The sequence below is a fragment of the Acanthopagrus latus genome, chromosome 1 (assembly GCF_904848185.1).
Source record: "Acanthopagrus latus isolate v.2019 chromosome 1, fAcaLat1.1, whole genome shotgun sequence".
Taxonomy (NCBI): Eukaryota; Metazoa; Chordata; class Actinopteri; order Spariformes; family Sparidae; genus Acanthopagrus; species Acanthopagrus latus.
Window position 1 is genome coordinate 32,854,645 of NC_051039.1, and position 25,284 is coordinate 32,879,928.

Consider the following 25,284-nt stretch of genomic DNA (forward strand, 5'->3'; position numbering starts at 1 on the left):
GACTAATAATGAACATGTGGTGAGATTCATTCAACTTTATTGTCATTGTATCCAATTCAGTGTAACCAGAGTACAAGTGCAGTGAATATATATATATATATATATTTCACCTATGAATGATATGGGAAACTAAGGTGTGGAATATTAACAGTAATACACTTGATGTAAACTTTACCAAACATGAACTGTGACACAATAAACCAAATGGTTACAATGACCCGCAGGAATACACAGCCAACAGGTTAAACAACAGGAACAGGCCTAACGTTAACTTTCCAAGTGTCCCTGATGAACTGAAGGTGGAGTAACATTAACACGTCGACTCAGCTTTTTATTTAGTATTAAACACTGCTGCTGTCGTCCGAAAGTAAGCTAGCAAGCTAACACTCTGCTCCAACAACAGTAACTACGATCATTAAACTATCAATTTCACTTAGTAACATTGACGTTACTGTACCTGTATTTTCATCATGATTTTCTTTCTCTTCTTTCCTTCTTTTCCTTCACAGGGTGCCGGATGGTTTCAGTCTTTGGGACATTGTAATTCCGCTACAGTATCAGTAAATCTCTCTCTTGGTCTTGGGGTCTCAGTCCAGTCAGATTCAGGCAGCTCGGCTCTCGACCCGCCCCCCTCACAGAGGACACGTACAGTGCACTGAGCCAGGAACCCAGAAAAAAGGGTTTTTCTGGGTCCCCCCCCCCCCCCCCCCATTTTCGGCAACCCTCTGTGGATGACGCTGCTGCTAGCATTTACCTATACTGCCTATGCATATGCATATATATATATATATTATATACATATATGTATGTATATATATATATATATATATATATATATATATATATATATATATATATATAAAAAAACACAACTGAATCATTCTTTATACTTTTCATGTTACATTCAGAGTTTTATTTCATCTGTAGATTTTCGTAGTCTGTTTTCTTCAATATTTTCTTCACATTAATCACAATCATCTCTTTCAACCAGAAAGAACAAATTAATACTCTACTGATTGACTTTGTGTGTGTGTGGTGTGTGTGTGTGTGTGTGTGTGTGTGTGTGTGTGTGTGTGTGTGTGTGTGTGTGTGTGTGTGTGTGTGTGTGTGTACTCACAGCTCTCCAGTTGCATCTTACATAGCTGAGTGTCCATTGGGAAGAGTGTAAGATCCAAGGGGCAAGACAGCGTCACTGAAAGCCTACACACAGAAAGACACACATACATGAACACACACATGCACAAAGAAGCAAAAGGGTTCTCCTTAACAGGATAATGCTAAAGTTTTAATTCATCACTTAGATATATATTTTGTCTTCCAGTTTGAATCACTAGTATTGTCCTCAGATGTTGTAAGCCCTCAGAGACCCAAATATTTGTTTTTGTTTTTTTGAGACTATTACTTCATGTTGTGTATGTATTTATATTATTCAAATAATTTGCCATAAAATGTTTCTAATTATAAATAAATCTACCCAGCACCACTGCAATCTGACTTATATGGGACAGTCTATAGAACAAAGTGGTTCTATTAGGCTTCACAATTTTAGGTGTCAGCATGCTAACATGTTCCCAACACAATGCTAAAATGCTAATATTAAGCAAGTTAAACCATATTTACTAGAGGTGTAGAAATTTTCATGAATATAAGATGTGGACGGGGAAGATTCTGCATTGATACAGAGACAGAGCATAATCGAGAGTCTGCAGCTTATGTTAATTGTTGATTGTCTGACCTCAGCTGGACAATAAAGTTACCAGGTGATGTCGCTCTCATGCTTTGAATTGTAGGTGGACATTAGGCAAACACTACTTATGTCGGAGGTATGTCGGGGGAGACAGATATCATCTGAAAGTGATGGAAAAACTCACAGAGTATCTTTTTAAACAGACATCTGGAGCCATTGGTTAGATTTTTCTGAACTGGACAAGACCCAAGCTGAGCATGACTTCTGCCTCACAATTACCAATCAATCGAAGCTTTATTGTCATTTAGCTGTGCCAACAAAAGTAATGGAGCAAAAAATTAGATTACGTTTCTCCAGGATCTCATAACACAACCCTAACCCTAACACAACAAATACACACAATATACAAATATGATAATTTAGAACTAAAACAATGTCAAAAGCTCATGATGTGCAGTAGTGTGCATGCACCAGATCAGCAGTTCTGGGTTAGGGTTAGGGTTAGGGTTAGGGTTAGTTCCTCTGCTTCTCTGGGGTTATTGAAGACACGATAGGCCGCCCCATCTTTGACCTTCAGGGTCGCCAGATAAAGGAGAAAAAATTCAACTCCTCTTTCTCGCGCGGTGTCCATCACCTGCGTAAAAGCCTGTCGGTGCTTGACTGTGTGGTTACTATAATCAGCGGCGAATCTCACTCTCTTGCCATCAACGGTGATTGGATCCTTCTTCGCAGCTCAGAGGATCGCCTGCCACATCGTGTAGCGGAGGACGTTAAAGATGAGAGTGGCCTGTCTCGGTCAGGGCGTCCATTGTAGATCCGGTGGGCCCGCATTATCTCTGGCTGTTCAGACTGGAGAGACGGGAACCACTCCGGCAGTGCTCGGTTCAGATATTGCACACTGTTTGACCCCTCGACCCCCTCTTTCAAACCGATGACACGAACATTGCAGCGTCTGCTTCTGTCTTCCATATCCGCCAGTTTAAGTTCAAGCGTATACAGCACAGACTCAAGGTTAGCCACTGCTCCCGAGTTTTCTTTGACAGTATTCTTCAGAGCCGAAATATCTGCTTTCACCACTCCAATACTTGCCGAGAGCGAGGACAAATCAGACTGAATCACGTTCAATTTATCCTCTGTGCCTTTACCCATTTCGTGAAGTTGAGCGAATCGAGGCTCGAGATATTCACGTTGTCTCTCCATTAGCGTGTCTGCAATAGCATCAGCAAGAAAAAAAAGACTTGAAGGGAAAGACTAGTCAAAAACGAAGAGAGTAGGAGAAGCGTAAACAGCCTAAGCCGCCATCTTATCCAGCCGGTCACGTGACCCCCCCCCATTCTGTCTCTCATAGTTGAAGTGTACCTATGATGAAAATTACAGGCCTCTCTCATCTTTTTAATTGGGAGATCTTGCACAATTGGTGGCTGACTAAACACTTTTTTGCACAACACTATATATGTGTGTGTGTGTGGGTGTGTGTGTGTGTGTGTGTGTGTATATATATACATATAAGAACTATATATGAAGAGACTCTAATGCAAACTTAGTTTAACCTCCTATCTACTAGACAAGTGATCCAATTACTAGTGCAGTGCCCGTAGGAAATATGTATTCATATAGAAAAGTGGGAGGTTAAGTAGCTTTTTCGTGGATGGCCAAATGAGGCTGTTTGAAGGTGGGATGTCAGGGATATCTAGGTTTTTTGTGAAATCCGATATTCCAGGGTATAATTGGCCGTTTTTGACTATGTTTGGTTTGCCATTATATTTTATCATAAAAACTATTTACTTGGTGTCATTATTTTCAGCACAACCTCACATGTGACTGTACAGTTTTTGTTTTGTTTTTTATTTTGACATACTGTATTAATACAATGGACCTAAATCACAAAAAACATAAAATCAAAGTAGAAAAAGCAAATGTGACGGCAATGTTTGCGAAAAAGCATGGCAGACATTATTTACCCTAAGTCCAGGTTTGGACCTACCGGTGCATCCGTCTACTCGGGAGGTGGGCCGTGGGGGTGGGCTAGCAGCTAGCTACACATGACTGTCCACAGATTCCGATTCCACTTTGTTGTCTGCACATCTCCGGATCTCCTCAGACCGGAACAGACTCAATCCGGACTCGTTTAGTCTCATTAATCCACAACAGTCAGTTTAGATGCACAGAACGGAACGGGACCGAACCGCTGTCAAAATCCCGGTCCAGCTCACACCGCTGCAGGTATAAATCTGTTTGTTTCTTAGGGTATGTCATGGGCTTGTTGAGCTCTGCAGCTATTGGCTCTGGTGCGTGAGCATTGTCCACCGGAACCACCACAGTCACGTGACTGAGGTGGCTCCGGTGGACAATACTCGCGGAATTTGTGAAGCATTTATGAAATAATTTATTATCTGTATCATTGTAGTCCAAACAAATCCGACGTCGCACAACCTTGAACCAAGCAGCAGCCATGCTGAAACTCTCAGGTCAGTCTGATCCTGATCTGCAGAGGTATTTGAGGAACAGACACACACACACACACACACACACACACACACACACACACACACACAGATTCCTTGCTTTTATAAAGAGACGTATGCCGTAGTTTTGGAGCCACCTGGTGGGTTAATAATGCAACTGCACAGTCAGATTCCTCTTCATGTGCCGTGCTGTACATGCCCCAGTACAGGAAAATACTCCCGAGCTGGAGGTGGGTACATGTGCCCGATGCTGCAACTAATGTTTCTGTGTTTAATGTTTTAACGGTCTTTGAAACTATGAGTAGCATGTATTTTTACTGTAAGGATTACTAGCACGTGTACTGACAGATGTTTCTGTGTAGAAATAGTAACTTTATCAGTGAGTAATTTACCTGTGGCACTATTGCTAACTAGCTAGCGATGCACTCGCTAGCTTGCTCCTGGTGCAATATTTTGTTGTTATTACTTAAGGTGGAGATTGTTCTACTTTTCATTACACAGATCTGAATGATTGCAGTTGCATAACATCGTGGATAACAACTGTCTGTTGCTGATTTTGTACCAGGTAAGCGCTTCACTCCATGGTTCACCAGAGTTCTATGGTAAGGAATACAAACAACCACATTCTTATGCATACACACGTATAACTACATATATACCTACACACACACACACACCGATATATATCCACATACATGCATACATAAAAAAAATCAAACAGAAACTTACATACACATAGTTTCTTATTGATGTCCATACCCACATTTTCTATTGTGTCTAGTACATAAATCCGTTAACTAACATCTCTTCAAACATAGTGTCAAGTCAATTAAAATCTGAACTAACTGGTTTGATGTAGTCAGTCCACTTGGTCCAACTCAGGCAATTTTTTTTCTTTTTGGATCCTGAGGGAAAATGATAGTCGCTCCATAATATAAATTTCATGTATTATTTCTATCCACTCTTCAGTAGTCTGATTTTAGCCATCTCCTTGTGACAGCCTTTTTACTTGCTGTATATGAGCAAGTTTCTTGTCATTATTACTCTTACTATTACTGCCAAATACATTGATAACATGTTTATGTATTTCTTGCCAGTAGGGGATAAGAACCTGGCAGCTCCAGAATATGTGGAAGTGGTTGGCATTGTTTTCCCCACAGAGCCTCCAACAACTGCTACCATAAACATAGTAAGGGCCTTAGCTGAGCCACATGATAATATATTTGTAAACATAGTTAAATATCATTATTTGAGTCTTTTGTATATTAAGTTGATAACCTGAGAGTGATTCATACTTATTTAGGATATTTATGAGTTTGGGAAGCAACTGTGTGGGCAAAGTACATTAACATTGATTTTTCAGTGACATAACAAAATCAAGAGATGACAGTTCGAGAGTCAAAACAGTGTCAAGTATAACAAGAAGAAAAATACAATAAAATAAATAAAATGAAAACAGATAAGGGGTAAATAATAGTAAATAAATAAATAAATACACACATATTCACACACTAACCCTAACCCACAGAACAAAACAACAACACAAAATGGTCATCCACTGCTAAATAAAGGCCAAATCTGTGCACTTAAACTCAAATAAATAAACAAATAAAATTTGTAGACAATCCTGACTGACAAACTGATCCCTCAACATGTGCAAAAAATGGAGTTTTATTGAACTTTGCAAGAGAACCATGTATCGAGCACCTAATTTTCTCCAATTTCACAGACTGAGGGATGTCCCTGATCCAAGACAAGTGAGAAGGCTGAGCAGGAGACTTCCACCTCAATAAAATCAAACGTCTAGCCAATAAGGAGACAAAGGCTACAAAGTCAGCTTTATAATTAGGAAGCTGCAAAATAGGAGGTAAAACCCAAAACAAAGCGGTGCATGCTATTGGATCAAATTGAACCCCTGTACAAACAAATATAGAGTTAAATATCTGCGTTCAAAAATTAAGTAGTGACCAAAAGACCAAAACATATGGACATGGGTTGCTGGAGCCTGATGACATCTGATGCACATGGGATCGACATCATTATAGATTTTGGAAAGCCTCACTCAAGTGAGATGGGTATGATGTAGGATTTTGCACTGGGTCAGACCGTGTCTAGCACAAATAGATGAGGAGTGACCCCGATGCAAAATGGCATCCCATAGCTCCTCCGAGATCTCCTCCCCTAGATCCTCCTCCCATTGGGTTTTAATTTTATGCAGCGGGGTTAGCTGCAAAGAATAAATAAGATTATATAGACGTGAAATAGCCCCCTTAATAGTAATTTAGAAAGAGTAAGAGATTCATTGAACATTTCGATCAAAACTGGTGCCAATTTGTCAAAAAAAGGTCTTGAAAAACTTGGTCGGAAAACCATCTGGGCCTGGACATTTTCCAGACTGCATAGAAAATGTTGCCTGTTTAAGATCATTTATGGTGACTGGCCCCTCTAACCGCTTGGCAGTGTCAGCATCAACCCTAACCAACTCCATTGAGGCAAAAAAAACTATCCAGGGCTGACAGATCAGGCCCAACCTCAGAAGCATACGAAGAGGAATAAAACTGTTTAAACTGATCATTAATTTTTTTTAGGATCGGTTGTGACGCCAGAAGGAGTATGAATTTGAGGAATCTGCTGAGAGGAGGAAGCCTGTCGAAGCTGATGGGCCAAAATTTGGTCGCCTTATCCCCAGATTCAGACGATCTAAATGACCCTGGCTTTAAAACGGAGAGAAGAAGAGATGATGACAACGACAAAAACAACGACAATGAAGAACAATATATGTATGTCATAACTACTTATATAGTACAAATAGTTTTCCTTGTTGTGGGTTGTTACTGTTGTTCTTCATTGTCATCATCATCTTCTCTTCATCCTAAAGCCAGGGTCGTTTAGCGCGCCAGCTATCTACACATAGGTACTGAGCTGTGTCAGTCAAAATCTAATTACAGTTTTGAGTGCGTCCCAAAACACGGGCGGCCTCACCTTTCCATTATTGTTAAGTTCAAGATATACTTTGATTTCATTTTCTAATTATATATTTTTTTTTATTTGTGTATTATTTAAGATATTTGAGTCTCCAAAAATCTCCAAAAATTCGTCCTCGGTTTATTGTTAAGATGTATTGACATATATATATGGGACTGTGATCTGACAGAGCGATTGGACCAGTATCACATTGCACTGCTCTATGGAGATCACTTCTAAAGATTAAAAAATAGTCTATCCTAGAGTATGGGCCCTGAGGGGATGAATAATAATTATAATCCCAACTGGATGGATATATTCTCTCCGCACATCTATGATACCTGTTACCATCATCAAATTGTTTATCTTTTTACTGATACCACTGAAGTTTGGGCTCCACCTTTAAGAGTCTAGTTTTGGAATTAAACGTGTATTTATTCACCCCCGCATATGACAGTCCCCTGACCTTTAGAAGTCATTAATTCAGTTATGTGTCTGTAAAATGACCATCCGCTGCCTGAGGGAGCATATACATTACTAAGATTCCTTCCACTTTGCCAATTAACAAAATATATTTCCCCTCTTCATCTCTAAATTCAGACAGGCCATAATTTACAGCATTTGCTATCAGAATGGCAACTCCCCTTCTGTGACCTGATTTATAACAGGATGAATACACATGCTTAAAGCCCATTTTATTTAATCTTATCTTATTTTATTTTTAATGTTCAAATTCACTGAGGTGAGTTTCTTGGAGAAAACCTTAATCTGAATTTTTTTCCCTCCTTAATTTTGAATTTTTCCCTCTTTTGACTGGATTAAGCATCCCGTTGACATTAAAGGAAATTATTCTTATTGAACTATCTTGCATTTGACTGGTTGAGCTTGTTTTTACATTCAGTGATTTGAAAAGCATTCCCTCTTCTCTCCATAAGAACAAACAGAGAGTAAACAACAGCAAAACCTTGTTAACATAGAATAAAAGGAAATGGTAACAAACGAAAATACATATCCTTCATGATTTCCAACATAGGGGTCCTTTTTGAGACCCTGCTTGAGGGTATACAAGGCTTCAAGGAAAATCCCCTCTTTCAGGACAGATTAAGAGGGCCCTTGTTGAGGAGAGTTGCGACCAAATGTCCCATTACTTCCTTGTCATTATCACTTTACCATGTTTTATTTTGAAAAGTAACTCTCCTCTCATTTCAGGTCACTTGCCCTTCCTCTTGTGTCACCGGTCTGACCTCATCCCTAATCCCTGATTGTTTCCACCTGTGCTCCCCTCCCTCATGTGTATAAAGTCTTTGTCTTCCCCTGTCTGCATTGCCAGAGTATTTTGTTTGTCCTGTCGAATACATCCAGCCTTATTCATAGCCTTGTATCAAGATAAGTATTGTCACGCTTTATTTTCTGTTTTGTATGCCTCTGAAGAAGAGTGATTTTGAGTTGTATTTTTCTGGTTAGACCTTTTGTTTTCAGATTCAGATTTTGTTTGTGTTTTGTGTTTACCTCCTTTGGAACGTTTTCTCTTTATTTTTATAGCTTCGTTGGAGTAGATAATTTTTTTCCTCCCTTGGGTGATTTTGATTTATTGAATTTTCATAGTCTTAGTCCTCAGATCAGTGTAGTTTCCTTCATTCCTCCTACGGGAGCATTTTTTGTTCTTTCATTTTGTGTTCTTGTTGTTTCGTCTTGTCCTTTAGACCCAGAGATTTTCATAGCCTGTTTCTTTATCATTCTGTCGGAAGAGATACAATATCTGAAAGTAAAACCTGTCAATACTGTTGCAAATCTGTATCTGAGTCCTCTCTTTTTGCCGAGCCTGTCACTCTGAGGTTGCCCACCTGTCATTCCGTCAGAGGGGTCTCTTCCAGGATAGCTGCTGTAGCTGGTCCAAGAGCATCTCAGTGGGCCTGATGATTTCAACCAGAAGTCCCCTTCTTGACAGGTCCTGCGAAATCTCCCTTGCTGTCTTGTATGCTCAGATTCCATCGTTGTGTGTGACCTTAAGCTTAGCTGGGTAAAGGGTCTGGAACGGGATTTGTCTTTCTTTCAGAACCCTCCATATTTCAGAGTAGTCCCTGCACTTTTTGAGAATACATGGGGCGTAGTCATTATCAAGGTTGTTAATTTCCAAGTGTACGCTCTCGTCAGCAGACATTGTTTGCATGGTTGCTTCTGTTAGCTTGTTATCGACAGCGCTCACATTAGCCTCTGGGTTGCGTTGTGCTTTTCATGGGTTTGTTTCTGGTTGCCATTAAGCACCCTTTTCAAGATATAATAAGTTTGATAAAAAAATAATGAGTTTTCGGGGTTTCTCAGAGATATCTCGTCAAGGTTGGATGGGAGAGATTTTGTTATGATGCCATCTTACAGGTGGTCAACCCGGAAGTCCTCTCCTTGAACCTTTTCAATCAGATTTCAGAGCCTGTCACTCCACCAAAACTGTCCTTATGGTAAATGACATTTTGTGTACTTTAGACTCTAATTTTCTCCAAAATATAGAAAATCACATCATCCTGATGACCTTGCTCAATACCACCACCTCCTCTCTGACTTCACCTCAACTGTATCAGCTGCCAAAACTGCCTTCTACCTGTCAAAAATCAAGTGCTCTGCTTCCAACCCCAGGAAACTATTTTTATCTTCTCTCCACTGCCACTGTAAAGTCACTAAAGAAACCCACCCTACACTCAGCTGACTTAAGAAAAAAATACAGGCCTCTATCTCTTCTTTCATTCCTCTCTAAAACCCTGCAACCAACTGTCCTCCTACTTTTCAGAAAGTGACCTCCTTGTCCAAACCCTGTTTTCTGGAAACTGGTGTCCCTCAAGGTTCAGTACTAGGACAGCTTCTGTTTTCACTATACACTAGATCAGTGGGCTCTGCAATCAATTTGCAAGCATTCTCTTACCACTGTTATAATGACCCCATCCTCCTCCAACACGCACATTGCTAAGTGCATATTGGAATGTTTGGCAAACATATCCGCTTGGACAGCTGCGCATCATCTCAACCTCAACCTTAGTAAAACTGAACTCCTATTCATTCCTGGGAAAGACTGCCCTTGCATGGACCTGTCAGTCACTGTCTAGGACGGCATGGTATCGCCTTGATCAACAGCGAGGAACCTGGGCATAATCCTCAATCACGGACTGTCCTGCAGACCCAACATCATTGCTCTTTTACATCAGCTGGCCAGCTGGTAGCCTCATCGCTGAGGGAAAACAAAGCCCACTCAGCAAAGTTGCGACTCTTTTCTGTTTTGGCACCTCAGTGGTGGAACGAAATCCTGACCAATGTCAGGACACTGGAATCACTCTCAATATTCCACAAAAGGCTCAAGACTCATCTGTTCAGACTTCACCTCGACCCTGCATAACATGACTCCCTTCTAACCTCCCACAAACAAAAAAATAATGTATGCACTTGTATGTTTGTATCGTCAGCACTTTGATCATAGCTCTTATGCACTTAGCATATCTTTGATAAATAGCAGTTACGATCCTCAGATGAGGGCTTGACCATTGTTTCTATATTTCTTTTGAATATATCAATGGTGATGTGTTGTGGTGTGTGTGTGTGTGTGTATATATATATATATATATATATATATATATATATATATATATATATATATATATATATATATATATATATATATATATATATATATATATATATAATATACACCAAAGCAACATCCCAGAACAAGAACCAGTAACCATCTCAGTGGCAGACATCCAAGAAAGAGTGTCAAAGATGAACAGCTGGACAGCACCAGGCCCCAATATGATCAATACATACTGGCTGAAGAAGCTAACTGCACTCCATGAACACCTAACAGCACAGATGAACCGCTGCTGAGGGATGGGACCCACCCAGAGTGGCTAACCCAGGGCAGGACAGTCCTAATCATGAAGGACCCCCAGAAGGGAACCATCCCATCCAGCTACCGGCCAATTACCTGTCTCTACACAACATGGAAGGTCCTGTAAGGCATCATTTCGGCAAAAATGAGTAAGCATGTGGCTCAATACATGAGTGAGGCACAGAAAAGAAATGGCAGTAACACCAGAGGGGCCAAGCACCAGCTACTGGTTGATAGAACGGTCGCCCGAGACTAGAAGAAGAGACAGACCAACCTGTGCACTGCCTGGTTTGACTACAAGAAAGCCTACGACTCAATGGACACATGGATACTGGAATGTCTGGAACTGTATAAGATCAACAGGAGCCTAAGGGCCTTCATCCAGAACTCGATGGAAATGTGGAAGACAACCCTAGAGGCCAATTCCAAGCCAACTGCCCAAGTCAACATCAAGTGCGGCATATACCAAGGAGATGCGCTATCATCACTGCTGTTCTGCATAGGCCTGAACCCCCTCAGTCAGATCATCACAAAGACTGGCTACGGGTACCGATTCCGTAGTGGGGCAACAATCAGCCACCTGCTCTACATGGATAACATAAAGCTGTATGCCAGGAGTGAGCGAGAAATAGACTCACTGATCCACACCACCAGGATCTATAGCGATGACATAGGAATGTCATTCGGATTGGGCAAGTGTGGCCAGATGGTCTCAAAGAGAGGCAAGATGATCAGGACAGAGGGGACTGACCTACCAGAGGGCAACATAGGTGATATCCAAGACAGCTACAAGTACCTTGGCATCCCACAGGCTAATGGAAACCATGAAGAGGCCACAAGGAAGTCAACCACAGCCAAATACCTCCAGAGAGTAAGGCAGGTCCTGAAAAGTCAGATGAATGGTAAGAACAAGGTTCGAGCCATCAACATGTACACGCTACCAGTCATCAGTTACCCCGCTGGTATCATAAGCTGGCCAAAGGAGGACATAATAGCCACAGATATCAAGACTAGAAAAGCTCCTCACCACCTCACAGAGGGTTCCACCCCAAGTCCAGCACCCTGAGGCTATACACTAAGCGGAAAGAGGGAGGCCGAGATCTAGTGAGCGTCAAGGCCATGGTCCAGGATGAGACATCGAAAATTCGAGAATACATCAAAAAAATGGCCCTGAAGGATGAACTGCTAAGTGAATGTCTCAGGCAGCAGAACCCTGATGAGAGTGCAGAGGAGGAGGAGCAGACAACCTGGAGGGACAAGCCCCTACATGGCATGTACCACCGTCAGATAGAAGAAGTGGCTGATATCAAGAAATCCTACCAGTGGCTGGAAAATGCAGGACTTACAGACAGCACAGAGGCACTAATCATGGCAGCACAAGAACAGGCCATAAGCACAAAAGCCATAGAGGCCAGGATCTACCAGAGTAGATCAGACCCAAGATGCAGACTGTGCAAAGAAGCCCCTGAGACAGTCCAGCACATAGTAGCAGGGTGTAAGACGCTAGCTGGAACAGCGTACATGGAGAGGCACAACCAAGTGGCTGGGATAGTATACAGGAACATCTGCAACCAGTATGGAATAGAAGCACCCAAATCCCAATGGGCCATACCACAAAAGGTGGCTGAGAACAACAGGGCCAAGGTTCTGTGGGACTTAAGCTTCCAGACTGACAAACAGCTCCTGGCTAACCAACCAGACATAGTGGTGGTGGACAAAGAGCAGAAGAGGGTGGTGGTGATAGATGTGGCGATCCCAGCTGACGCCAACATCAGGAAGAAGGAGCACGAGAAACTTGAGAAGTACCAAGGGTTGAAAGAGCAGCTGGAACGGATGTGGAAGGTCAAGGCTAGCGTGGTCCCCATGGTAGTGGGGGCACTGGGGGCAGTAACCCCCAAACTGGGAGATTGGCTCCAACTGATCCCAGGAACAACGTCTGAAGCCTGAGTCCAGAGGAGCGCAGTTGGCACATTTGCGGTGCTATTGGCATAAAATCGGCGTGCGCTTTCTTACTTGCTTCACAGCAGAGCTGGGCTGTCCACCGGCTGGAGGAGTGCTTTGGGAACGTGTGGAACAGAGCCTGTGCGTAACGGCCCATGTGCACTCGGCGTTGCTTTGCTGAGGTAGGCCTGCTCATTGTCTGTCTGCCATATTCATGCTGTCTACTAGCCGCATACTCAATAGATTTGTGGCTCTGATTGCAGTGATAGCTGCTGCGCTACATCCCCGGTGCCTCTAATTCTTATTGACGGGGCCGCGGCGCTTGAAACGTTCCTGTATGTATTTGAATTTACCCTCCTTCAAGAATGTCAAGTACGATTTCTGTTATAATTCAGTCATGCTTGTGTAGGCCAAGCTGTACACCAGGGTAGGTGGTTTATCTCCAAACCTGAGCCGTCTGCTCACTGGGGATCTCCGCTGTTCTGTCCACGCTGCTCTGCTTTGCTCTGACCGCTCATGCTATTCTGAGCATAATTAAAGGAGCATTCAGGAGTTTTATTTACATAGGAAATGAGCGTTGGGTTGTTTTGTACAGAATCATTTCAATTATTTTTCATTTACTCTTTTTGTTGTAACCCCCAGTGTTTGTCTATATTTTCCTTATTTCATTATTCATTTAGCCCATTGGTCGTGAGAAAAGGATGATACCATTTGCTAAGTGGGGGTGTTTTCATTTTCGTCCTTCACATATACATTTTAAGCCACCAACTACAGAGTATGCTTTGGACATAATTTAACCTTGTCAAAGACGAACACAAATTTTAGAATAACATCATTTCTTACTCCAAGTTTTAGGGGTGCTGAGCCCTTTTTTAGGGGTGCTGGAGCACCCCTAAAAATGGGCTAGCCTTGCCCATGGTCTAGGGCATTGATAAACAAATACGACAAAGGTGTGCCCATACCTCATACTGATCAAGACATCTCCATTCCTGAAGATGAAGAGCAGAATGTTGTCCTGTGTAACATCATGGAAATTGGCGTTCTTCTCATTGGCAAAGAAAAGGTCTGGTTTCCACAAACACTGGAACATGTTTGGGTCAACAGTCAGTGCATCACTCTTGAAGTCAGTAGGAAGTCTTAAGCGTGGGTCATTCCATCTCTGACGAAGAAATATGTTCACTCTGTAGTCCTGTAGAGGGAGACATTTTATTAGTAATCGCCAGTATCGCTAATTCTGTTGCTGCTTTGTCTACCACTGACATTTTCCTGGGTTAGGGTTTCCTGCTATTTTAGGCACCAGCACTATGACAACACTGATAATGTTAGCAATATTAATATGAAAATCTTTTTGCCAGTGAGAAAGAGTTGGGTCAATCAAAATATGAAAACATTATTTCACATACCTTGGTGCTATCTAGCAGTAGCTGCGCTATACTGACAGAAATTCAGAAAAAAATTATATATATATATATATATATATATATATATATATATATTTATATATATATATATATATATATATATATATTTTTTTTTTTTTTTTTTTTTTTTTTTTTATTTAAAAGTGTGTTAGCAGTGTGTGTCACCATAGTGGTCTCCTGGATGGACCCAAAGCTATTAATGAAGATGTTGACCCTGGACTCAACTGGGATACCTGAAACACAGACAGACAGACAGACAGACAGACAGACAGACAGACAGACAGACAGACAGACAGACAGACAGATTTAGTCATTTACATTTGTTTCCATTCTCTCTGTGATGGAAGTCTATAGCAGTGGGGCAAAATGGAATAGGTTAAATTTACAAGCACAAAAAGTAGCTGGCTAAGAAACTAAATTAACTGTCATGCTCTGTCTGTCTGTCAGTTGATCTATCTTCACTGCTTAATTTCAATAGGCTCACTATTGACAGCAGACAGACACAAATCCTAAATAAGCCGTAATCCTTTGACCATTACACAGAACAAAAATAATCATATTCTAACATTTAGACTAGGGCAGTCAGTTTAACGTGTTAATTAGATTAATTAATTACACTGCAAATTAATATCAATTACAAGCCACCTCATAGGGTACACTATTTCCGTCTCGCCTGCTGTCTAAAAACGAGGCAGAAATGTGCTGGCCTCTGCGTGAGGTGGGCGGAGGTGACAGTGCACTGTTGTGAGAACCACAACCGAGGAGTTGTAAAACCAAGAAACAGCTGATCAAAGCAGTCAGTCCATCACGTCATCCGCGGACATTAAGATGAACAACTGGACAGCCGACTGAAATCCAGGAAATGCAGCATCTCCTCGGTCTCTGTAGCTGTTTGGTTGTGTTAGCAAGCTAAGGACGGTCGCTACTTTCTAATTAAAAGCCCCCCAGTAAGAACCCAGTTCTTATCTCAAATTGGGTGCAATGTAAAGCTCTTATTTTGAAGACAAATTCGTTGTCACTGTTCACAGCCTTATACTTGTACTATTCATTTTGAATTGCTGTATTGAGTCAGCTTTAGTGCTCATTTTGAATTTAGAGTCTGCTTAAGTGCCTATTTTAGACTCAGCCTTATTTTATTTCTGAATTTTATTTATTTAAGTGTATTTGTATTGCATTTTTGAATAACGCACCTGGCCTAATTGGTTTGCTGGGATGTGCTTGACCATTTTCTTTTAAATTCCATTTATGAAACGCACTTTACCAAAAAAAGTGTGGATTTCAAATCTTCTCTTCTTAGTGTATTCAATTGATTAGTCATGCAATACAATTTTGTAATGTCCTAGAATTCGAATTCTTTATTTGGGTAACTTTAACAGATATGAGATTAAAATAGGATTAATAAGATTAATTAATTACAAATTCTGTAATGAATTAGATGTTTTTTTTAAATTGCCTGACAGCCCTAATTTAGACAAGGAGAGGGCCCAGGGGGGCCTGAGTCCAAATGGAGATCTTTAATCTTTAACTGCTTTGAATTATGTATCTTAATGATTGCTGCTTTACTTGTCTTATTCACACTAGCTGTTCTTGTTAACTTTCATTGTATGATTTCATCACCATAATTTAATGCTTGCTCATTTCAACTCAAAAGACAAAAAAAATATGTTGAAGATAAAGTAGTCTATTTTCTATTTTGAATTCAAGCATCTTACAACCTTGAAACAATCAAAATTAAGCATTCTTCAAAATCATTAATACTCTACCATGATAACTTATTTGCTGTTAATTTATTCTGTTTACATCAGCCTTAACCGTATATCTAAATATTTAACACAGCCTAAAAGAGAGAAAGAGCTAAACAACCAAAGAGCAGGCCAACATTTTAAAGTGAACCTCTCGCCAAAATGCAACCTAGGGTTTTTTTTGTGAATGTATGTGAGTCAAACCTTCGTGTAAAAGCATAATTACGATGAAAGAGGCACTTTTAAATGGGAGTGCTTGGGGCAAATTAGCGATAGCTAATATCGAATGATCCTGATGTGGCAAAATGGCCATTTTCTCCCTTGTTTTCAAATGCCCTCTAATGATGATACTGGTGCTGCAGAATAAATCTCCACTTTTCTTTCTGCTTTAAGTGCCACCAGGCTGTAGGCAGGAATTCAATCAACTTGATTGCAGGGGTGCTGCACAGACCTATATGTAGGTGCGCACCTTCCTCATCAGATGTGTCTGCTTCCCTGTCATATGGAGCCTGGTTTCCGTGTTGGCGGCGTGGTCTGGTCTTGTTTCAGAGGCTGTGTGTGTTGGATCGTGTTTCCTCACTGAGATCATAAGGTAAACCTCAGGGGCGATTCTAGGGTCACAGCTTTAGGGGTGCTGAGCACCCAGTGGAGTCACTGGGTTACATGGGAGTCACTGGGTTACATGACATGGAAGATATTGCAATTATTTTATATTAATATATTTATGCAAAGTAATTTAATGACGGTCCCTAAATCGGTCTCCAGTGATTCAGCGAGTAATGATGATACTAATCATTTTCAAGATAACTTAGGGTCATGGCCGTATTACCGACCGGGCAAGTGGGGCGGGCGCCCCGGGGCCCATGGCTCCAGGGGGCCCGGGGGGGCCCAACAACAATGCAGATGCCGATGCCGATTGCGATATCAGAGGCCTCTATTCTTTAGGATCTTCTTTAGTTGTACCTCTTTAGTCTATGTTATATGGCATAAGTACAGAGAGAACCGAGAGAGAAGGGTGAACTGAAATGGGAGGGGGGGCAGTGGCAGCAGTCAGAGGGCCCTCGGCCACAGGACATAGGAACCAGAGGGCCCCAGGGTCGTGGTACAGCAACCAGAGGGGGGACGGCAATCAGATGGCCCCTGGGCCACGGGGGACGGCAATCAAAGGGCCCCTGAGCCACGGGATATGGCAACCAGAGGGCCCCTGGGCCACGGGAAACAGCAATCAAAGGGCTTCTGGGCCGTACGGTACAGTGACTAGAGGGCCCCTGGGCCACGGCAATGAAAGGGCCCCTGGGCCACGGGGGACGGCAATCAGATGGCCCCTGGGCCATGGGGGACGGCAATCAGAGGGCCCCTGAGCCACGGGATATGGCAACCAGAGGGCCCCTGGGCCACGGGAAACAGCAATCAAAGGGCTTCTGGGCCGTACGGTACAGTGACTAAAGGGCCCCTGGGCCACGGCAATGAAAGGGCCCCTGGGCCACGGGGGACGGCAATCAGATGGCCCCTGGGCCACGGGGGACGGCAATCAGAGGGCCCCTGAGCCACGGGATATGGCAACCAAAGGGCTTCTGGGCCATATGGTACAGTGACTAGAGGGCCCCTGGGCCACGGCAATCAAAGGGCCCCTGGGCCATGGGATATGGCAAGCAGAGGGCCCCTGGGCCATGCAGTACGGCAACCAGAGGGCCCCTGGGGTACGCCAATCAAAGGGCCCCTGGGCTATGGGGTACGGCGACTAGAGGGCCTCGGGGGATGGTAGTGGACAGTAGGACAGTAGAGAGCTAATAGAACTTAGATGTATTGTAGGTATGCACCGGTGTGAAAATTTTGGCCGATACCATTATCTGACATAAATGTTGTTGTAAGAGCAGATAACCGATATTAACTGATAGATATTTTTTCCAAATTTGACCAGTAACCATTTTTACTAACTTAAAATCATACAAAAAGTTTTGAATGTCTTTTTTTAATTTTCGAAACATATCATCGAACGTAAAAAAATATATGATATTGGTATGAGGAAGCACTCACAACCTCCAGTCTGTTGTGCACGAATGTGTATATTTCAGTGAAATAACAATAAAATACATATTTTTTTTCCATCAGCCGATATATCGGCCAAGCGGACCGATACCGATATGTTAAAAAATACCAAATATTGTCCGATACTGGTGTTAATGCCGATATATCGTGCATCAATAATGTATTGTTTGTGAGAAGAGATTTCGCTTCTGCACAATATTGTAAGATACACAGGAGAAACGTGACACTAGAAGTGAGGCCTCTGCACTTTGTGGCAAGCTGGACACCCTAGAGATAGCTGTCATGGCATACTTTTGGGATACAATACTGCAGCGGTTCCAAGCCACAAGCCTGCAGTTGCAGAAACCTAACATCAACCTAAATACGGCTACACAGCTTCTCATTTCTCTTCGTGATTTTGTGGCAGCACAGAGAGACAATTTTGCCCAATTTGAAAGATCAGCCTTAAGTGTTACTGATTCAGTTTCCCAAGACTACAGGCATGATCTCCAGCGCACAAAGAAGCGCAAACATATGGCTGATGAAAGTGCAGAGCCAGATGTTGAATTTGGTGGGAAAGAAAAGTTTCAAATTGAAACATTCAATGTTCTAATTGACAAGCTTGTGTCCTGTCTTGACCATCGGTTAACTGCATACACACACTTGACCAATCTTTTTCATGTTCTATTCATGCCTGATAATATGTCCATCAGTGAACTCACTTCAAGGGCCGAAGCACTTGCTGCAGCATATGGGCTCGGGGTGGGGGGGGGGGCGCACTTGGGTGGTTGGGCTCGGGGGGGGGGGGCCTTGCAAACTCCTTGCCCCGGGGCCCAGACCCACCTTAATCCGGGCCTGGCTGTCTACCGTACTGCGCCGTGGCGGACTCAAAACGCAAACCGGTGGGGGTTACCAGATGGAGGAAGGTGGGCAGCGCAGCAAAACTGGATCAGAGCCGTAACGCAGCAGACAGTATCCAGTGGAAATTAGGTGTAAGCAACATCACCAAACACTTGGACTGCGTGCATAGTATAAAGCTAAAGGAGTGCAGCGTGTTTGATTGCTACAACAAAGCAAAGTTACCAGCCCGGCTAACGCTAAAGACTGCAGCGCCTTGGCATCGGCACCTGGTTTCGTTTCTGCGACATCACATCACGGTAAGTTTGTTGTTTAGTTTGTAGTCGTTACAGTTGTGTAGATGTTCAAAAACTGACAAAATATCATCAAAAAGAAAGTACCGATTACAGTACCATTTGTCCAGAATCTTAACGGTACCCAGGTACCAACCCAATTACGAGCCATTACCAAAAAGTACCAGTCCATAGTATAGATCCCTAGTGAAGAGTCAACTGACATAACAAACACAGCTCAACAGGACATTTTTGTGTGAGGGATTACAGCTGACTTTGATATCAGAGTGATCAGTGATTGGATGTGTTAAGAGTTTTCTTATGTTAAACAAAGATGAAACTGAAATATTTTTTTTGGAGTTAAGAAGAACAACTATAAGTATCTGCTCAGTTTCCATGAGTAAAGTTGGGAGCTACAAACCAAGTCAGAAACCATGGTGTAATCATGGACTCAGACCTGAATTTCAGCAGCCACACCCAGACGATTACAAAGGCAGCCTCCTACCTTAAGAATATATCCAGGTTAAAAGGACTTATCTCTCGGCACGATCTGGAAAAACTTGTCCAGGCATTTATCTTCAGCAGACTAGACAACTGTAATGGTCCCTTTACAGGAGTCTCTAAAAAATCCATCAGACAGCTGCAGGTGCACTGTGACTTTCATTTTCTAGTCTTGTTTTCTTTTTAAACCTATTCCTTTTTGGCCTACTTTCCTATTTCTTAACTTGTTTTAAATGCATGTGCTGTCAAGCACTTTCAGTTGCCTTGTGTCTGGATTATGCTACACAAATAAACTTGCCTTGCCCTGCCTAATGAAATGATGCAGAGGGAGGTCTGTTACATCCCTGTTGTGGGATGTAACAGACCTCCCTCTGCTTCATGATAACACAGCTTTTTGTAAATTCAACTTTTTTCACAAGCAATTCATATGATTATATAACTATCATGAGTGGATTTACTCAGCCATGTTTCATATAAAATAAAATGTAAGCATCTGTTGGCTTTGCTGATATTTTAACAATGTAATAAAGACTTCTCACATTCACATTCTTCTCACATTCTATTTAAAAAGACAGCAGGAGTTGGGACAAAACAGTTATGTTGGGACCGTCCATGTGGTTCTGACATCAGAGCAGCCTGCATGAAGCCCACAGCTTAAATGTGTGATGAGTGTTGTGAGTGTTAACTGCTGTTAAGGGTGTTGGCCCTTTGTCTGTCTCTCTCTGTCTCCCCCTCTCTTAACTAACACACATGCACAAACACACATATTGGGGGTCAAACTGATCAAAGTGCTTATATTAATACATTCTATTATTTTGTACACAGCAGTCTTCTGTGATTAATTTTTTGCATATGTGTGCGTTTGTGATAATTCCTGGTTGTGATAGTCAGTGCTCAGATTAATTTCCTTTAATAATGCCTGAACCAAGAAATAATGGTCAGAAAATTCTAATTTTTAAAATATTAAGTCTTTATTAGGCCCATGAACAAAATGTAAAAAAAAAAAAAGTACATTTTTTTTTATACATTAGGCATTTAAGGCAATTTTGTATTGTATTTGATAATATGGGCATTTTGGCAATAACAAGAACTATGCAAACTTAAAGAGTCCTGGACATCTATAGTATTTCAATCATCAGTCTTTCTATAACATCTGCATATCTGAACACAGCAGTTTAAACACACATAGAAAATCTCTTCTTCTTTTACTTTGCCAAATGATAAGCAATGAAGCAGTTTCTGTCTTTGTTAAGGCACAGATGGACTTTGCATTTTTAACAGAACATGTGAGTGAAGTGTGGAGAATCTCTGCAGTGCTTGCACCTTTGTCGCTGTGCCCAGGATGGGAAGTGGTCGACTCCATCTTGCCTCACATCTGGAGGCACACTTCCCCCCAGCCTCTTCCGTGGTGGACTTCGCAACTGGGATGGTGAGGAGTGTGGTGATGGGGAATGTGATGGCAAGGACAGTGGCCTACCTGGCTTGACTCTTGCTTTTCCTGCGCTTATCAGGCAAGATCCAACTGAGGCCTGAAACCTCCTCAAGGGCATGGCATCGTTTTCCTGCCCTTGTGCCTTCAAATCTCTGCGGTACAGGATCCAGGCATTGATCAGTGCCACAGTGGCACTGTGCCACCAAATGTGCAAGTACCATCGTCGGGATTTCAGGCTGTATTTGTGCAGGGCAGAAAGCATATCCAGAAGATCCACACCACCCATAAATCGGTTGTAGGTCTCCACAATGGCTGGTCTTCTGATCCCAGCGTTTCACCTCACTTTGGGGCGTGATTCCGACAAAAGAGGACACCAGGTTGACAGCTTTGTTGTCACACCATCGGACGATGATCATGCCATTTTGGTTCACATTTTGGTTTGGATCTGCTGGCCCTTGACAGATGTCAAAGTCATACAGGAATCCACTTTGTCCTGCACGGCCCCACATTTTGAACCCCCATTTGTGGGGTTTTCCTGGCATGTAGACTTTCAGCTCAGATTTCCCCTTGAAAGGAACTATAATCTCGTCGACTGCGTGATTTTCTTTAGGATGTATTTGAAGGCATTGCTGTCGAAGCTTTTCAAGCCATGGCCTGACTTTCCATATTTTGTCCTTCATTGCATCTTCAGTGACACAGAGATTGTCTTCAAAGTGGAGCAGTGTTAGCAATTTCTGAAATCGGTCCCGTGACATCACATCTGCAACTTTAGGGTACCTTATATCCATTTCCCAGTAGGCTCTTACATTGGGCATCTGCACCAAACCCATGAGCATGTACATACCAAGAACTTGCTCAATTTCTTTGACAGTTGTGTTGATTGACTTTCCATCTTTCTGCACAGTGTACAGGTTTGTTTGGTCTACAACAAGTTGTAGCATTTCATTTGTAACGAATTGCTTGAAGTACATATATGGTGTAAACCCAGACCTTTCCTCAATGGTTTCATCTGCACTGTCATCAAATTGAACATCTGGTGATTCAAAGTCGACCATTCTCCATCTGTAATCCCTCTTTTTCTTTTTCTTTTTTGCAGATTTCTTTGTTCTTTTGGTATGTGTTGCTGTTGAAATCTCTACTTCTGAGCTTGTACTGTCATCACTTTCAGTTGTATGTGTCTTCTTCCTCTTCTCTTTACATTTTACTTTGCCTCTTCCAAGCCTCTTTGTTGCCTGTATCACTGTTGGAGCCGCTTCTTCAGTTTCAGTTCTCTGGTCAATATTTTCGCCTCCTTCATTGCTACTACTCGAGCTGCCATCACCAGGCTCAGCACCGGGAGTCCAAGTCTTATCTTCCACTTCATCCTCTGTCTCTATTAGGTCCTCTATTTCGCTCACATTCCCATCAAGGAAGCGCAGGACATCTTCAGTAGAGAACTTCCTTTTAGCCATCTACAAATTAGCCATAGCATGGACATTTATCAGTTTAGAGTCAAATTATTTATTGTAAATGTAATCTCAACTTATAAAATGTGTATTTGATCCATCAAAATTCTGTATGAATGACTATGAAAGACATAATCTATATAACATCCAGAAGAAATATAACAATGACGATTGAGGGTTTTACCAATAAATACCTACTGTATCAAATTTGATACATACATTTTCTGCTCGATATTACTACAAACTATTTTTTTAATTTTTAAGTAATTCTTAGTTATTTGAACAAAGTAAGTATTTCAAAATATTGATGAATATGTAAAGAAAAATCTCACCTTAAAAGCATCAAATGACCAGTATCTTGGATCTTGGCATGATCAGCATGGTACTAATGAAATTCCGCCATTTTGAATTCGGAAAAACCATATGTCAGAATTCTTGTAATACATTTTTTTTCCACCAGGGGACAGAGGACAAGTATCAGATTGTATACAAAAGGGTTTTATGCAAAGTTTATGTATCATAGTGATGCAATGGGTCTCAGAAGTTCATGTATCAAATATGATACATACGGCATTATAGGGCTAAACTTAAATATTGTACATATAATTACATTTACAGTAAACCCTTCTTTTGAGACTATTTTGGTCTGGTTATTGGTCCCTGATTCCAGGGTGGTGCCCCATTTAATGATTAGATCACCATTTTTATTAATTTTATTGATTCAATTAAAATCATTAATATGAATAATTATTAATTTCTAATAACCACACCTGCCCTACCATCAATTCCCAACATTTATTTATTTTTCCCGATGACTTCATGTTTGCTGGTCAGATGTCAGTCCAGTCGAGCCTTGGATGTCAATTAAACATGTCTTCAAAGGAATTAAAAGTCCTGATTAAATATAATATCTATGACAAACACTGAGCAAAGAGCAAACCCCCAGGAGGAGTGCCAGGCTCAGAGGTCAGTTTTTGTAGTGGCATGTGGATATACAGTGGATACATTTACATACATATGTCACTGTCATAATTTGACCCATTCGGTCCAATAACATTTGGAAAGACTAAATTATTTTACTTCCAACAACTGGAAGTAGAGTGTTTTCGGCTTCATGTACTACTGAGCAGATGAGTCTGAACAGACAGTCAGATTGAAACAAAGAGAGGGGTAAAGGACATCTGGTTGTTGCTCAAAGCTTAACAAATTAAATCAACCATACACACTCCTCATGTTTTGTCTGTTCTCGTCCTATTTCCTCCTTCTTTGTCTTATCACCTCTCTTTTGGATCTTTCCCTCCTACATCACACAGGAAGACATTGTACCAAGAACAGAAAAATTCAGAGAAAATAATCAAATAGCTAAAAAGACAACATATTGTGAAGAAACACAAAATGAACAGAACGAACTTAAAACCCAACGGGAAATCATTAAACAGGAAGAAAAAAAGCACAGCTCCTCATCCAACAGCTCAAATATGAAAATGTTAAATACAGTAACAACCAAGAAATATCTGTCTAACCTACTACAACTCAAAACAAGAAGTCGTCTAATCTATAATTAATTGTACAGGTACCATCACCCACAACCCACAGGATGTAAATAATGTATTACATAAATTCTACAGCAGCCTGTGATCTTTAGATCACAAACCAGAATCAGAAATAGACATGGTTCTAAATCACCTAAACTTACCAACACCACCTATAGAACAAGCCAACATTTTAGACTAATAATGTGACTCAGTAGTGTGTATGGCCCCCAAAATGCCTGAATGCACTCGCAACAACATTATGGCATGCTCCTGATGAGTCGGCCTAAAATGTCCTGGGGGATCTCCTCCCAGACCTTGATGAGGGCATCAGTGAACTCCTGGACAGTCTATGGCGGTACATGATGGTGTCAGATGCACTGATACGTAACATTCCATAGGTCCTCAATTGGATTTAAGTCAAGGGAATGAGAGGGCTAGTCAATGCCATCAATGCCTTTGTCATCCAGGAGCTGCCTATGCACATATACCAGGCATTGTCTTGCATCAGGAGGAACCCAGGGCTTACTTCACCAGCTTAAGGTCTGACACGCCCTCTGAGGATTTCATCACAGTGCCTAACACGCAGTCAGGGTACAATTGACTATGAGATGGAGGTCTGTGCAACCTTCAAAGGATATGCCTCCCCAGACTATCACTAAACCACCGCCAAACCGGCCATGCTCTGTGATGTTACAGGCAGCAATGTTTACCACACTTTCTCCAGACTTTTTCATGGCTGTCACATGTGCTCAGTTTGAACCTGCATCTGTGAAGAGAATGGCAGACCTGCCAATTCTGGCGTTCTTTCATGAATGCCAATTGAGCTGCATAGTGCTGGGCTGTGAACACACGTGCCACTAGAGGATGTCTGGGCCTCATGTTTCCCTCACAGAGTCTGTTTCTGACAGTTTGATGAGAGACATGCACACCAGTAGCCTGCTGAAGGTCATTTTTGTAGTGCTCTGGCAGTGCTTCTCCTGTTCCTCCTCAGGCAAAGGAGCAGCTATCAGTCGTGCTGGGTTGATGCCCTTCTATGGCCCTATCCAGCTCTCCTCATGTAACGGCTGGTCTCCTGATATCTCCTCCATGCTCTTGAGACTGTTCCAAGACAAATCATTCTTT

General features: G+C 41.8%; 1 protein-coding gene and 1 long non-coding RNA gene across 9 annotated transcripts in view; one reads left to right on the plus strand and one right to left on the minus strand.

Moving 5' to 3' along the window:
* The window catches only part of LOC119022301 (glycine receptor subunit beta-like), a 167,000-nt gene that overhangs the window by 73,292 nt on the left and 68,424 nt on the right, over nt 1–25,284 (minus strand). For all 8 annotated transcript variants that reach the window (XR_005075889.1, XR_005075888.1, XM_037103023.1 and 5 more), the window contains 3 exons: nt 14,515–14,582; nt 13,891–14,117; nt 1,118–1,200 (listed from right to left, as the gene is read on the minus strand). Coding sequence is in view for 6 of the 8 variants with exons in the window: in XM_037103023.1 (XP_036958918.1) it covers nt 1,118–1,200; nt 13,891–14,117; nt 14,515–14,582 (378 nt within the window). In the remaining 2 variants the exon portion in view is untranslated. The remainder of the gene's footprint in view (nt 1–1,117; nt 1,201–13,890; nt 14,118–14,514; nt 14,583–25,284) is intronic.
* On the plus strand, nt 4,718–8,880 carry LOC119022383. The gene is made up of 3 exons (XR_005075899.1): nt 4,718–4,754; nt 5,250–5,341; nt 8,326–8,880. It is a non-coding gene; the product is annotated as an uncharacterized LOC119022383 (long non-coding RNA).